Source organism: Lepus europaeus, chromosome 9 (genome assembly GCF_033115175.1).
Source record: "Lepus europaeus isolate LE1 chromosome 9, mLepTim1.pri, whole genome shotgun sequence".
Taxonomy (NCBI): domain Eukaryota; kingdom Metazoa; phylum Chordata; class Mammalia; order Lagomorpha; family Leporidae; genus Lepus; species Lepus europaeus.
Genome location: NC_084835.1, coordinates 71,602,502 through 71,617,315, shown reverse-complemented (window position 1 = coordinate 71,617,315; position 14,814 = coordinate 71,602,502). Strand labels below are relative to the sequence as shown.

The following is a 14,814-nucleotide window of genomic DNA, read 5'->3' as shown; positions in this document are numbered from 1 at the left end:
ACCCCTGATGCCAGCACTGCAGGTGATAGCTTTACCCACCATGCCACAGCACCAGCCCCTCTTTTATTTATTTGGAAGGCAAACACAGAGATAGAGAGACCTTCCATCTGCTGGTTCACCTCCCATATGCCCACCACAGCCAGGCCAGGCCAGGCTGGACCCAACATCCTAAACCCAGGGCAGAAAGTGCAAGAGGAGCCAGGCAGGATTTTTACACCAGGCACCAAGTGATCTGCCAGCGCCTCTTAGGAGAAGAACCTCAGGGAACCTCACCCAGCGAGGTGCAGCTCCAGGAGCCGCAACTAGGAGGGGCCCATGCCCACGGCGCATTTGCACGGTGGAACACCGCTCACAACCTCAGTTACGGGGAAGCGATGACGAGGAAGCATGAAACTCATGGTGCAACATATTTACATTAACTTTAATAAAACTCTAACAGGGAGCTACTAACAGTGACTATAGTTCAATGGGGGAAAGGAGAGAACATAAGAGGGGCAATTAAACTGACACAACGCAGGCCTCAGCTTCACAGCAGGGAGGCCACTGTCCCAGGCACCAGGCTCCCAATGAGCTCAGATGTGCCCCTGAGGTCCCAGCACTCGGTCACGAGGGCATCACGATGGTGTTCATGGCCTTGAGGCTGCTGCGGGCCTCTTGGCAGAGGGCTCCAGCTGGCGGGACAGGGCGTAGCTAACGGAGAGAGCACAGCCATGAGTCCACCAAGAGCCTCAGCTCAGGCCTCCCTCCCAGGGCCTGCCCAGGAGCTGCAGTCCTGGGGGCCAGCAGTGCCCATAGGACAGGGCCTGCTGCCACCAGGGGGCCTGGACGGTGCTCCCCCAGCTGCACAGCAGGGAGAGCCCTCCCCACCCCCAACACCCCTGGGCTTCACCCAATTCCTGCCCATCACTCACCTCTCCTTCTCAGTGAGATACTCCACAGACCGGAACCACACGCCAAACTCCTCATCACGCTTAAAATAATAATTGCTCGCTGCCACCTGCAGCAGTTGGATTTCTTGCAGGACTTTAATTTCCTGGGGACAGAGGGACACACAGGACACGGTCAGCGCCTGGGCTGGGAACGCTGTGGGGACCTGGTAGGGGAGGGGCCGCGGGGTTCTGGGTGTTTCCTCTAAAGAGGCCTCCTCCAATCCAGCCCATGCAGGCCGCACCCTGGCCTTCGACAGGGGTGCCAACAGCCCCTCCCCAGGGGCTTCTCCTTGATTCCAGTCCTCTACCCGCACCCACCCTAGGGATGGGTCTCCCCCTCATGTGCACCCAGCCCTCCTAATAGAGCAAAGCTGCAGGGGTGATGCATGGGGGTCCTGAACAGGACCACCTGTGACCCCCAGTGCCCTCCTACCCTGAGTGAGGCCACAGCTGCTCACCTTATTCAGTTTCTCGAAGCTGAAGTCAGCCTGCTGGAAGGCAGACAGAGTCCATCAGAACTGCCCCCAGCCAGGCCCAGCCCCGACCCTCCCCTTCATGAGGCCGTCAAGGGGATGCGGGTGGGAAAGGACAAGGATCTGGGTGAGCTCTGGAGAGGGGACCTGGCAGCTGAGGCTCAGGCACCTGCTGTTCTCACCCTGCCTGGTGACAGGAGGGAAACAGAGGCTGGGATGGGCGAGGGTGCTTGGCCATGTCAGTGCTTCCTGACCTTGCTGGGCCCAATTTCTCTCCTGCCCATGGAGCCTACCCAAGGGGGAGGCCAAGGAGGCTCAGCCAAGACCTTGTGTAGCTTTGTCCCTCCAGGAGAGGGAGGGGCACCCAGTTGGAGGCCCCGACACTCACAGGGCAGAGGCAGTGAAGCCCCAGCCCCAGGGACGGCTGTGAGGTTCAGGAGAAGGGCTGGCAGCGCAGAAGGCTAAGAATGCAGTACAGGCTCTCCCTGCACCTCCCCCCGCCAGCCTCAGGGACCCGGGCCCACCCCACCTGCCCCAGGATCACTCACATGCACAGAGTCCCCCATCACAGTGTCCAACATCACCAGGTATTTCAGGTAAGTGCCAAGAAAGGGGACGACTCCCTGTGCCGCAGGGGGTGGTGATGAGCACCTGCTCTCAGGTGCCACCCAAGCCCTGCCCCAGAGACCCCTCCACCCCAGCTCCTGGACCCTGGCTCATGTCTCCCCCCAGGAGCCCTCCAGGACCTTGGCAGCCTCCCCCATTCTCCATCCTCCCAGCTACTCCCAGGACAGCAGGCACCCCTAGGACTCCTGCTGGGATGTCCAAGGGCACACAGGCCCTGTTTCGACCAGCGCCACCTCAGCCCCAAGTGCACTGAGAGCCCAGCTGCCCCAGGCCCTGGCTCTGGTCTCTCCGGTGGGGGCCACTGAGGCAGTGTGGGGACTGCAGGGAGGGCTGGAGGTGTTAGCCCTGCTCCTGTGGCTCGGGCCCCGGTGTGACGGAGGAGTCCCCTCGCCCGGGCACACGCACCTTCTGTTGTTTCCGCAGCCTCATCTGGGCTCTCTGTGGATTCTGCTCCCGGGCAGCAAGCTTGAAGGCCCCCTTCTGCCAGGATCAAGGTCAGGGTCATAGGGCCTGTCCTTCCCACCCCTGCCCACACCTGGGCCCTCTGCTGGGGCCCTGCATGTCTGAGCCCCTCCCCCAAGTGCACTCTGTCTGGATGCTGTGGCTCCCACCCTCACTGGGGGCACCTTGAGCAAGGGGCCTCCCTGGGTCTGCTCCTTGGCTAGTGAGGGTGCTGGGTGCCCCCCCCCCACAGCTGTCCTGACTCAGCATCCTACGCCTGCCCTCCTCCTCCTCACTGTCCCCTGGGAGGAAGGCCAGGCCCTGCACCACACATCACCCTTCCTGGTGCCTCACCGACCCCCGTGAGCTCTGCACAACAGGCTCACCAGCCCCATCCTCTACTTGAGAAATCAGAGGCCATGGGCAGTGACCAGCCCAGGGCCACACAGGAGAGCCTGCCCTGCCCCCAGCTGACTGGCACCCCACTGCTTCACCACAACCCCAGCTGCACCCCTGGCCAGGAGTCCATCAGGGCTCTCTGTGTCCTGGTCCCTGGCCAGGCACAGCCATGGAGGGAGAGGGCCAGGTGGTCTCAGGAGGCCTGGCTGATAGGTGCTGGCCACCCAGCCCCACTGGGTGCTCCTCCCACCCCCAGCAGGGTCAAGGACGAACCACAGCTTCTGCTGCACATCTCCCCTGCCACTCAGGGAGTGGCCCCCAGGGATCATCTCTGAGTGACAGGCAGGGCCTGCACAGGCTCTGGGTGGCGACACTTTGCTTCCTCCCTTAGGTGGAAGGCATTGAGATGTGGTCAGGACAGAGCCACCAGGCGTGTGTGAGGAGGCCTCAGGAGCTTCTCCTCGTCTACCTGCAGATGATGTCATTGCCCTGGGCAGGGTGAGAATCCCAGGACCTCAGGCGATGGGCAGTGGGTCAGGGCAGGACGGGCATCACAGCCACAGGTGCATCTGTTTCTCATGTGCCCACTGCACCTGATGCTCAGAAACCATGGACCACTGGCCCTGGGACACCCGTGTTCAGTTCCCCCCTCCCCAGTGCAGGCGGGTGGCCTTCCCCATGCAGGTCCTGGGCAGGCAGATCCCAGGCAGGGCCTGGCTTTGTGAGGAACCGAGGTCACCCTGTGGAAGGAGGGAAGTCCTTCCTGCCACTCTGCCACACAGCCCGGGTGGGGTCAGGCGCACAGAGCCTGTCCTGCCGGCCAACACCACCCCTGCCCCAGGCCCTCACTCCACCCCTCACCCTACCCCCAAACACTTACCCCACTTCCCAGCCCCCTACCTTGGTGAGCCGATCCCTGCTCAAGCCATTGTCCTTCTCACACAGGCGCTCAAATTTTTTGCAGCTTTTCCTGTGGAGATGGGAAACCAGGAGGAGCCACTCGGTGTGATGGGAGGGTGGTGAGTGCAGCTCCCTTTGCTCGAGAGCAAGGAGGATGCACACGGCCCAGGTGAGTTTCCACTGAGTTCCCGAAGCCCTGGGGCCCAGGGGACGGGGGAAGCTCAAGTGGTTCTCCTGGGCCCCTCCCCTCCACGGAGCAGCACCGTTCTGCCTCACGTTCACCTGCACAGGGTGCTCCGGTGCTGCCCAGGAGCACTATTCAAGAACTGGTGCCTGACAGCAAAGCAAATAGCATCCTGAGGCAAACATGAGGCAGAAGGTCTAGGGGTCTCGAAGGTGACGTTCCCCATGCCTCCCCTTAGAGTCCACGTCTGGCACCTCCCAGATCATGGGGTTAGTGCTGAGTCCTAGGGTCCCAGGTACACCCTGGTGCTCCTGTGGGAGAAGGCACCCACCTGGAGACTTCTCCCCACGTCTCTTGCAGGCGACAAATTGGGGAGGTCTGTAGAGCAGTGAGGATGGCATGGGCCGAGGAAACGTTCCTGAGGGTCTGGCACTCCTGGAGAGCAGAGCGGATGAGGGAGAAGTCACCTGGATCCCCTGGGCTGACGTCCCCCTCCTGCATCAGATGCCCACGGAGCCACAGGAAGGCACGAGGGAACCATGGCCACCCCACAGGGAGAGGATTGGGTTCAACCCACACGGAGGTTCAGGTGGCAGGTGAGCATGCACCCCTGGGGGAAGCGAGTCAGGTCAGGCCCCTCCCTGCCAGGAAGGGCCCAGGGTCTGTGCAGGGTCTTCAGCCACAGGTTGTATTCCCAAGGGCTGATAGAGCAAAGTGGCCATTCCCAGAGTGCAGGGAGCAATGGTCCTGGTTGCCCGCAGCTGACCTTGGCCACCTTGATCCAGTGCTCCACCACACGGGCCCTGTCCGTGGCCTTCCTGCTGGGGTCCCCCAAGCATGTGGTTACTACACAATTTGTCACGCAGTTGAACTGCTGGACGGTGGCATGGACAGTGGAGGCCAGGTGTTCCTTGCCTCTCTTGCTGCTCTTGGTCCAGACGGAGCCCAAGCAGTGGAAGGGCACGACCTTCTGGAACAGCTCCTGGGGAGGAGAGTGACCCATGGGCACAGCCACCCCCACTCAGAGTGCACCGGTGCCCACACTCCCAGGATGCTGTGCATGGGGCTCACAGCAGTGGGAGCAGCAGCCCACTGAGGGTGCCCCGAGCCCCATGGCCCAGAGCCCATTCTTGGAGAGAAGACACAGAGGTGTTTTCTCCCGGGCGTCCTGGCCAACTCCCCATCACTCGGCCCATCGCCATCAGCCCTATGCTCCTTGTCCCATCCCAGCGCACCTCCCTGTGGCAGCTACACCAAGGGGCTCTGTTTGTGTGTCTGCTCTGGGACCCCGTCCAACTCTGAAGCCTAATCAGTGCTGAGACAGGTAAGGCATTCTGGGCAGACTGGCAGGGACAGGGGCCTGGCTGCACCACAGTGAGTGCCCTCCACCACCTCCGGGCCACACCGTGCCCAGCTTTCTGTCTGCCACTCTGTGCACCTGGCATGAGTGTGTCCCATCTCTGCTGTCCACAGGGGACAGGTGGGTTAGGACATGAGAAACGAGCCCAGGTCACACTGGGGCTGACATGGAGCCTGGGCTGACTCTGGCCAGGGCTTGTGTGGGACGCCAGCTGCCACAGGGACGCCGTGGTCCTGGCCCTGCCCAGCAGAGCCGGCTGCTCACCGCATCCAGAAGCGTGAGCTGTTCTGCCATCATCCTGGGGGAGAAGGCGGTGATGTCAACCATCTCCGCCCCAGGCAGCTCCTCTGCAGGCCCAGCCCATCCAGAGGAGGCCTGTGGAGCTGGCCCTGGTGCTGACTGTGCGCATGGGGGCAGGCCCCGTGGGGAAGCTGGCCCTGGCTCTGGAGCAGGTCCTGGCTGAGCCAGCGGTGCTGCAGCTGGCTCGAGAGCCAGTGCGCGGAAGGGTGGTGGCCCTGCACGCAGAGCGGGAGCTGGAAGAAGAGAAAGGGTCGCCAACGTGAATCACCTTCCAGTGGCCTCTGCAAACCCCGAGGGGTCGCACCGCCTGGAAGGGGAGTCCAGCCCCAAACACCACCCCTGAGAGACCTGCAGACTGCGCTGCCCCTCACCGTCTGCTGTGGCCTCAGGGCGCTGGGCGTGTCCGGGCAGGGCATACAGAAAATACACCTGGGTCCCCAGGTCTCCTCCAGGCAGGCTGACAGGCTTGCAGCCCACCTTCATCTTCAGCAGTGGAAGGCTGGTGTGGCCATGGAGCTCTGCCTCGTACAGGTCTCTGCAGCGTCCCAGGAAGGAAGCCATGTTGCTGGGGACGCAAGCGAGGGCAGCGGGGTCAGAGGCTGGCCTTGGCCACCACACTGCACTGCCAGGGGCCCCTCTGTGGCTCTGGGGCCCTGGGCATGCCTCAGCCTGTCCAGAGCATGACCCACCCCCCAAGCCCTCCTGGGCTGTCCTGGCCGTGGCAGACCTGGTCAACAGGGCTGGTGCACACCCGTGGTGACAGCCTCCCAGGGACCTTCTTTCCTGAGGGGAGGGCCCCTGGTGCTCAGCACAGAGGCTCCAGGCAGACTTAGGAGCAGGTATCTAGGACCTCTGTAGGTCTTGGCATCCTGGGGAGGGGGCCGGGAGCATGGGTGGAGCTGGGAAGCACCTGTCCTGGCTATGGACCCCTGGCTGCTCTGCGCCCTAGCATCCTCTCTCCTTTGCAGGTCTGGGACCCCCTTCCCAGCTCTGTTCTCCTTTCCTTCGCGGGGAGTCCCCGGGCCTCAGTGCTCTAAGAGGAGTCACAGGAAGTGGGAGATCCACACCCTGTCTGTCCCTCCCCAGCCACAGCCCACATTTTGCTCCCACAGTTGGCAGGGACAGAAGGCCTCCGACTGGACCCACAGTCCGTGACGTCCTAGTGGGGCCTGGGCTCTGACATCCTGGCAAGACCATGGGAGGACGATCCTCTCCCCTCTGACCCTGTGGACAGGACCCGGGCAGGCGTTCAGCTGGGAGAGTCTGGTCCTCCCAGGTCATGAGGCCCCGGGAATGCTGTCTGCTTTGCTCGCTGAGCTGTGACACGTGTCTGCAAAGTGACTGCCCAGAGTGTTTAAAATTCACGTGCTGTGGGGATGAACCCCACACGGATCCTTGCCAGAGAGCTGAGGGGCCTGGGCCCAACACCCAGTGCCCGGGCCCTGCTCTGTCTGTATCAGGGACTGGGGCTGGGAGGCCTCCTTTACAGATGGGAAGGCAGGGCTGCTCTCTGTGGGGTTTTCCAAACCTCGAGTGCCGTGGGCTATTGAGTCCCGAGGGTGCAGAGACCAGAAGAAGAGGGATGAGCGCAGTGCCAGCAGCCCTGGCCACGGAGCAGGCACCAGGCCCCTGCCATGTCTGCAGTCACATGGTCCCTGTACAACTCCTGAGGCTCACACCCACACCACCCCCCTTCTCAGAGGAGCACGCAGGCACAGAGAGCCACGGCTAGGGGGCAGCAGAGGCCCCTGTGCCTGGAGGGCACAGACGCTCACCTGTGGAATATCTGGTCCAGGAAATACGGAACAGTGCTGAAGTCGCCATATGAGCACAGCAAAATGGACAGGTAAGCAATGGTTCTTCCTGGGGAGGCCGGGACCAGGGACTCCTCCAGCTTCGCCTTGGTGCCTGGCTGCAGGCTCCGCAGGGGGCAGACCTCTGCCAGGTGCAGTGTGGACACACCTCCAAACTAGGGAGGACCAGCAGGGACAGGAGTCAGAGGAGGCTCCAGGGACCCCCAACCACGGGAGTCTGGGCTGGGAGAAGACCCCCTCACAGAGGGCATCCAGCTGCAGCAGGTGATCGCTCACATCCCTGGGGGGTTGGGCCTGAAAGGTCCAGAGTGACTGTTGGCCACATACAGAGCAGCTTGGGAGAGTGGGGAGAGCAGAGTATCCCCCCAGGGAGGCCAGCAGCTGGGAGCAGCAGTGCAGAGATGGCAGCTGGCGGTGTCCCGGCCACAGCCCTTCTGCACGGTGATTTGACCATGGCTGCTCCAGGAGGACACCTCAGCCCCTCTCCCAGAATGTGCTGTCTGGGCCTCTGTCTCAGCAGGGCATTAGCTCCTGTGAGAGTGACGGTGATGCTCTGACACCTGGGTCCCTGAGTGTGGTTGCATGTGCCATGCACTCCTGAGGAGTTGATGGACGTTATGCCAGGCCATGGTGTGGGCCCCAGGACTGCCGTGCTGATAAGGAGAGGGGACAAGGACACAGAGAAGCACAGGAGAACACGAGAACATGGGAACGGAGATGGACATGCACAAGCAGGAGACAGGGACATCCAGCCCCCAGCACTGTGTGCAAACTCCTGTGTGAGGGCCGCCCTCGTGTGGGGCCCTGGGCTGTGACTGTCCAGCAGACCAGGCTCCAGGGGCGCTCTCTGAGGCCGTGACCTGCAGCAGGGCAGCTGGGGACAAGCACTGGAATCCCCTCTGAGCCACAGGACAAATGTCCTTTCTCATGGAACAGGATGAAGATGGGTGGGGGCTCCAGGGCTGAGACCCAGGGACATGCTGCTGACACATGCATGGAGTAGTCTCTCTCTCTCTCTCTCTCTCTCTCTCTCTCTCTCTCTCTCTCTCTCGTGTAAGCCTCACCCTGTGTGTGGGGTTTGGGTTCTCCATCGGGGGTTGTGGGGAGGTCATGAAGCACAGTGGAGCTGACCCCTGCCCGGGATTCATGGGCTGGGGGGGAACCCATTGCTGTCACACACGTGGACGCTCTTGACTTCGTATCCAGGGTACCAGTAGTAACCTGTCCCCTGAACATCCCACCAGTACCCAACATGGGGTTGCCATAACCCAGCTGTCTGTGGACAGCAAAGGAGTGAGATCTCTTAGGAACCAGACTGGGGTCAGTCACTCGGGTGGGAAACACCAGGACGGGGCCCAGAGGTGCCTATATCCAGGCTCTGGTCCTCGGCCCAGCCTGGTCATCTTGAGTCCCCACCTGTGTATCTCCCTAGGCCCCTCCCTCAGCCCAGCCCAGCGCTGTCCACGGCTGTTGGCCTGACGCACCTGTCCATTGCCTGAGAAGATGAGTTCCTCATGGGAATCATTGCTGATCTCCAGCGTGGAGCCCTGCAAACAGAGTGCCCGGAGCCAGGCCAGAAGGCGTCAATGTCCCACAGGAGACACCCCTGTGAGTATTTCCACTCCCCAGGTCACATACGGAGGGACATGTGGGTATACCCCCAGCCAGGAGGACTCCAGGTGACACAGGAGAACTCACGTGGAAACCCTGAGTAGACAAAATGGCCCCCAACACCCAATTTCCCATCCGCTCCATCCCTGGAATGTGTACGGACAACACCACAACCCTCATCCAATGCCTGAATCCTGGTGCTGTGCAGGAAGGGCCCCTCCTCTTGTCCCCTTCATGGGGTTGGGAGGACAGCCCACGCGGGGTCACCAGAGACTCTGGGCCTGGCCGGGATTTCCCAGGGCTGCTAAACCCTGTTACCTGTGGCTGCCTCCTGCCCCGTGGCCACAGGCGTCCATAGTGAGAGCTCAGCCAGCGTGTTACACGCTGGAAGAGACCTTCATTCTGGGCTTTGGCTCGGCCAGAGCCTCGCCTTGAAGGGCAGCAGCAAGGGAACATAGTTCTCCCTGCAACGCTTCCTATCAAGTGAGCTGGCAATGGCTACCACTAGAATCTGGGTGCCTGGTTACCAGAGTTCCATGGTCTGTTGTGGCCCATCACCAAGGAAGTGAGGTCACTTCCTCCAGGTCCAGTATATGGACCCTTCCAGCAGGAAGAGCTCCCAAGGCCCTCTGGGCTGCTGACTGTTCCTATCCTGCCCCGATGCCATCCCCTTGACTGTGCACAATTAGGCAAACACAGCCCCATCCCTCAGTGCCTGGGAGACCTGGATGGGGTCAGGATCCCAGGCTGAAGGGCACTCAGCTGGAGTCTAAACCTCCTTTTCCTATCATTTCCCAAAGACAGTAGCCTGCTTCTTAGGAAGGCCCCTAAAATCCAAGCTAAGGTCAGTGAGGAAAGCCAAGGGCAGTGTCTTAGGCGCACCCTAAGTTCTTAGGCCATCTTCTGCTGCTTTCCCAGGCGCATTAGCACGGAGCAGAATCAGAAGTGGCACAGCTGAGCCACAAAGCGGCACCCCTATGGGATGCTGGCACAGCAGGCGGTGGCTTCACCTGCTAGAGCACAGCACCAGCTCCTGTGTGAGCTTTTATTTAGAATGCTGAGAGTGAATGGTGGAACTGGTGGCAAGGTCATGGCATCACCTGGAGTCTGAGTGACTCGTGGAAGCCCAGCCTGGGCCAGGGTCTTCTCCACTCCACAAGGGTGGCCCTCCACCCTGAGTCGGGTCTGGTCCTGGTTGTTCCCATGCTCAGACGCTGCCCCCCAGTCAAAATCTCTGAGCTGGAACCAGTGTTTGCTCTCTGTCCTGCTGTGAGGACAGAGCTGTCTTCCCACGTCTCAGACACCCCCAAGCCTTCAAACACGAGTGTCAGCTTCAGCGGGCTCCTGAGCACCACACGGGTCCTCTCCCAGGACCTTCAGCCCCACGCTGCAAAGTCTGGCCTGCTTGCCACGGAGCCCCACTGCTCTCCAGACCCTGACCCCGCCAACGGCAGTGTGTCAGAGCCATCGGAAACCTGTAGCCATCAGGGGTCTTTCCACAATTCTTTCCACCAATCTTTTTTTTTTTTTAAGATTTATGTATTTATTTGAAGGCAGAGTTACAGAGAGGCAGAGGTAGAGACAGAGAGGTCTTCCATCTGCTGGTTCACTCCAAATGGCCGCAACAGCTGGAGCTGCTCCAATCTGACCAGGAGCCAAGAGCTTCTTCTGGGTCTTCCATATGGGCGCAGGGGCCCAAGGACTTGGGCCATCTTCTATTGCCTTCCCAGGCCATAGAGCAGTAGCGGAAGTAGATAGCCGGGACTTGAACCAATGTCCAAATGGGATCCTGGCACTGCAGTAGTCTTACGTTTCCTGGTCTGTCTCCTACTGAACTGGTCACATTCTGTTTTTACTGAAACTTCTATTTTTTATTTGCTTTATACGTTTTATTGAAAACAGTTGCAGGTAAAGTAATTCATATTTTCCAGATCCTATTTCCCTTTCTCCTCAGAGATATTCAGTTACATTTTCATATTTATTGCCTTAAAATATATATTTAAGTATCTCAGTGCATTATTTTATTTTTTAAAGATTAATTTCATTAATTTATGTGAAAAGCAGAGTAACAGAGAGAGACAGAAATTGTTCATCTGCTGGTTCACCCTATACAATGCGTGCAACACAGCGCTGGGCCAGGCCTGTGTTAGGCTCAGCCTGCTCAGAGTCCGCGTGGAGGGGAAGTCTGCCTGGAATCGGTATTTCTGTTTGGGCTCTGTGTGAAAGATCCAGACGCAAGGTGTGCAGACATATGATCCCATTCTGTCAGCTCTCTCCTCCCGCTTCACTTTCCCGGGCTGTACAGAAGCTGCTTGGCTTTATGCACTCCCATTTGTCTACTTTTGCCTTTATTGCTGGGACTTGGGGAGTCTGATCCAAAAAGCCACTGCCTGTGCCGATGTCTTGGAGTCCTTGCCCTGTGTTTTCCTCCAGTGGTTTTACGGTTTCTCGTCTTATGTTTAAATCCCTGATCCATTTTGAGCTGTTTTTTGTCGAGGGTATAAGGCAGGGGTTGTGGTGTGATCGGTACTCTTGTCTGACCAAACCCAGTAGAACACGGGGCACCATCATGTGCCCAAACTCAGTCAGCAGGTAGGACAACCCGTTGAACTTATCCTGTGGCTTGTGGTAGTTTGCTTCCTGAGCTATGGCCGTTTGCTGACTTTGTCGATGTCTGCACTGTCTGTGCCCTCACAGCCCAACCTCGAGCACGCTAACAAGAGGGGTCCGGAGCCCGGAAGGTCGTCAGGACCTGGGAGACTGCAGTGCAGCCTACAGGCTAACGCACACAGCATCGCACTCTTCCCTCCCACAGCTCAGCCTTCTTGTTTACAAAGCAAGTAACAGAAACATGTGCAGAGCTGACCCCAAAAAGGCTTAGTCAGCTGAAATCATTTAATGGCGCAATAGGCTTTATTGTATGAAGTGATGCAGAGTTCTTTGCTGTGATGTTTGCATTTCTACTCAAAGAACACTGTCAGGGTCTGGTTTCAGTCCCCACAGAGTTAATGTGTATTTATAAGATACAAAGTAAAAGTTTGATGTCCTTAAGTTAAAGTGGGAGTGAGCTAGACACATTTGAATGTTTCTTTGCTCCAGCTTTTAGTGTTTGAACATTAGTTGGCTGTGTCTAAACTTGACAGTTGCATTCTCTGAGTTGTAAGCCCACAGCCTTATGACGGACAGGTGGCGTCTGGAGCGGAGAGGATTACAGAACAGGGCAGTTAAAGGTTCTGACGGCCACTGTCAAGGGTCACCGCAGGGGCTGGTGCTGGGCAGTGCTGCACACTGGCCTCTGATCTGCTTAGGCCCTGTCCCAGGTCACTGCTGCCCTCGTGAGCGCTCAGCAAGTGTGCTATGATAGTGAGTGGACCACGCAGGCTGCGCACGCACTCGTTGCTGGCACTCCCTGAACTGATGTGAGTGTGGTGTGCAGCAAATTTGTGCTCATGGTCGCTGACCGGCAAGGTCAGCCAGTCCCGCCGCATTTGTAGTTCACTGGACTGACGGCTCAAATCCAAGCAGTGGTTTTTCTTCTGAACTGATCTTTTGTCCAAAATGCACACAGTACTGTGAATACAGACGGCCAGCTGAACAGCCAGTGTAAGACCGAGGGGGGCATGGCTTTACATTAGTGGTCTCTGGCTGCAGTAACAGACTGGACTTCAGGGAGTTTTGACCCGTGCTGAGCAGAGCCCCTCTGTTCGGGAGGCTGAGCATCTGGAAACTTCTGCCTGGCAGCACTGTCTCCCGGCTGGGGTGGGGCGTCCACTGTTCTATGAGCCGACTTGCCAGGGAAAGGCCTGGCTCTCGCCAGAAGTTCATTGCATGCAGGTGCCTGTGCAAGTGCGGGCGGCTGCGCTCCTGGAGCTGCTCAACCTGCAGAGAGCAGAGGTGCAGCGGCGCGTGCAGCAGGGCCAGGGGCCGCGGAGACCACTGGGCAGAGCTCCAGGTCTGTGTCTGAGACACAGGACAGGCGTGTCATCAGTCACTGTAGATGTCAGATTCTCTGTTAAATCCCAGAGCTTTCCTCGGTCAGTAATTCAGAACACTGATGGTTGGCAGTTCTGTGCGTCTAGCAATTTCTGTCACCCTGTGTATAACATAAGGACAATTACCCAACAAGAGGAAAGCAAACAGTAGGATATTTCATTAGGATGTAACCAAGTAATTGATTTATAATTTATAAAGCCAAATTGAAAGAACTGATTAGAATTTCCTTCATTTGTGCTCCAATGCACAAAAGTTCTTAGCTAGGGCCCACGGCTAACATAAACAGTGTGTAGCAGTTTAAGCCTGTATTTCTAGAAATGGGTGTTCGTATTTATAGGATTCTCCCACTTAGAAAGAAGAAAGAAAGAAAGAAGAAAATCGGAAGAACTCAGCTCAGCAGAGGCCGGTTAGTGCTGGCGTGGGTCGTGTGTCCAGTATTCTGTATTTACCAAGTCAGGTGATTGTTCAAGAGACACGGGAAAGTGCTCTCCCTGAGATGCGGGCAAAGGCTATGTGAGAACCCGGAGCTGGGGGGAAGGTTCTCGAACGCTGGCCCCCAGACTGACACGAGTCTGTCACGCGTGGTGGTGGCACTTGTGGTCTCCCTTGTGCCTGCAGCGGCATGGTGGGTGGGAACGCCTCTTCGGCCACGGACTTCCTCCTGGCCGGGCTCTTCCCTGGGTCCCGGCACTCCCTGCTCCTCAATGCCGCCGTGGTCCTCGTCTACGTCCTGGCCTTCCTGGGAAACGCTCTTCTGATCGTCCTGATCCTGGGGGACGCCCGGCTGCACACGCCCATGTACGTCCTGCTCAGCCAGCTCTCCCTCATCGACCTGACACTGACCTCCACCATCGTCCCCAAGATGGCCACCAACTTCTTCACAGGGGAGAGGGGCATCTCCTGGGTTGGCTGCGGGACACAGAGCTTCTTCTTCCTGTTGCTGGGGATGTCTGAGTGCCTCATCCTGACCCTCATGGCGTATGACCGCTACGTGGCTGTGTGCAACCCACTGCGCTACCCCGCCATCATGAGCCCCAGGTTCTGCCTGCACATGGTGGCTGGGTGTTGGGTTGGAGGCTCGGCCAGCTCCTTAGTTCACACAGTTTACCCTCTGCACTTCCCCATCTGTGGGTCCCGGGAGATCCAGCCCTTCTTCTGCGAGGTCCCTGTCCTCATCAAGCTGTCCTGCGAGGACACGTCCGTGTATCAGTCCGTGGTGGTGGTGACCAGCGTGGTGCTGCTGGTCGTCCCCTTCGGTCTCATCACAGCCTCCTACACGCTCATCTTCCTCGCTGTGCTCCGCATGAGCTCCGTCAAGGGCAGGCGGAAGGTCCTGGCCACCTGCTCCTCCCACCTCACGGTGGTGAGTCTCTTCTTCCGCCCGCCCAAACATCTTCATTTACATGAGCTTCACCTCTTCCCACAGCCCAGAGCAGGACCAGGCGCTGTCTGTGTTCAGCAACGTGCTCACCCCGATGCTGAACCCCCTCATCTACAGCCTGAGGAACAAGCAGGTGCTGGCTGCACTCCGGAAGCTGGCGGGGAGGTGTGGGGCTTCCTAGGGAGCGGAGACAGCGACAGGCTGTGGGGGTGAGCAGAGCAGAGGCCGGGCTGGGGGAGCGGGCTGTGCTCGCGGCTTCAGGAGACCATGATGAGAGTTCTTTCTGAATGAAGTTTTGGCTGTGAGTCCCAGACCTCTGCAGGAGGCTGCTTTGCTTTTGTTGTAAATATCCCTGGAGCCTTATCAAGTCAGGAACCTATTACAATTCTTTCATGTTTTCAT

At 58.8% G+C, this 14,814-nt stretch overlaps 2 protein-coding genes across 2 annotated transcripts; one reads left to right on the top strand and one right to left on the bottom strand.

Moving 5' to 3' along the window:
- Positions 1-626: 626 nt before the first annotated feature.
- LOC133766317 (ral-GDS-related protein-like) lies at positions 627-12,526 on the bottom strand. Its single transcript, XM_062200007.1, has 14 exons — positions 12,428-12,526; positions 8,912-8,974; positions 7,782-7,835; positions 7,389-7,582; positions 5,985-6,178; positions 5,578-5,846; positions 4,720-4,935; positions 4,285-4,388; positions 3,770-3,839; positions 2,435-2,509; positions 1,951-2,025; positions 1,388-1,420; positions 912-1,033; positions 627-690 (listed from the first exon to the last, which is right to left on the bottom strand). The coding sequence occupies exons 1-14, from the start codon at positions 12,524-12,526 to the stop codon at positions 627-629; spliced, it is 1,632 nt and encodes a 543-aa protein (XP_062055991.1).
- A 1,127-nt stretch (positions 12,527-13,653) lies between these two features.
- Positions 13,654-14,593, top strand: LOC133766316 (olfactory receptor 2L3-like). Its single transcript, XM_062200006.1, is given in 2 exon segments — positions 13,654-14,421; positions 14,423-14,593. Coding segments are annotated over 2 exon segments (939 nt in total).
- The last annotated feature ends 221 nt before the right edge of the window (positions 14,594-14,814 follow it).

Coding starts and splice junctions, on each gene's coding strand:
- LOC133766317 (XM_062200007.1), bottom strand. CDS start 12,526: ATGCGGCGGGACTGGCTGACCTTGCCGGTCAGCGACCATGAGCACAAA. Junction 1,034..1,387: donor GCTTCGAGAAACTGAATAAG/GTGAGCAGCTGT, acceptor CTCTGTCCCCAG/GAAATTAAAGTCCTGCAAGA. Junction 691..911: donor TATCTCACTGAGAAGGAGAG/GTGAGTGATGGG, acceptor TCTCTCCGTTAG/CTACGCCCTGTCCCGCCAGC.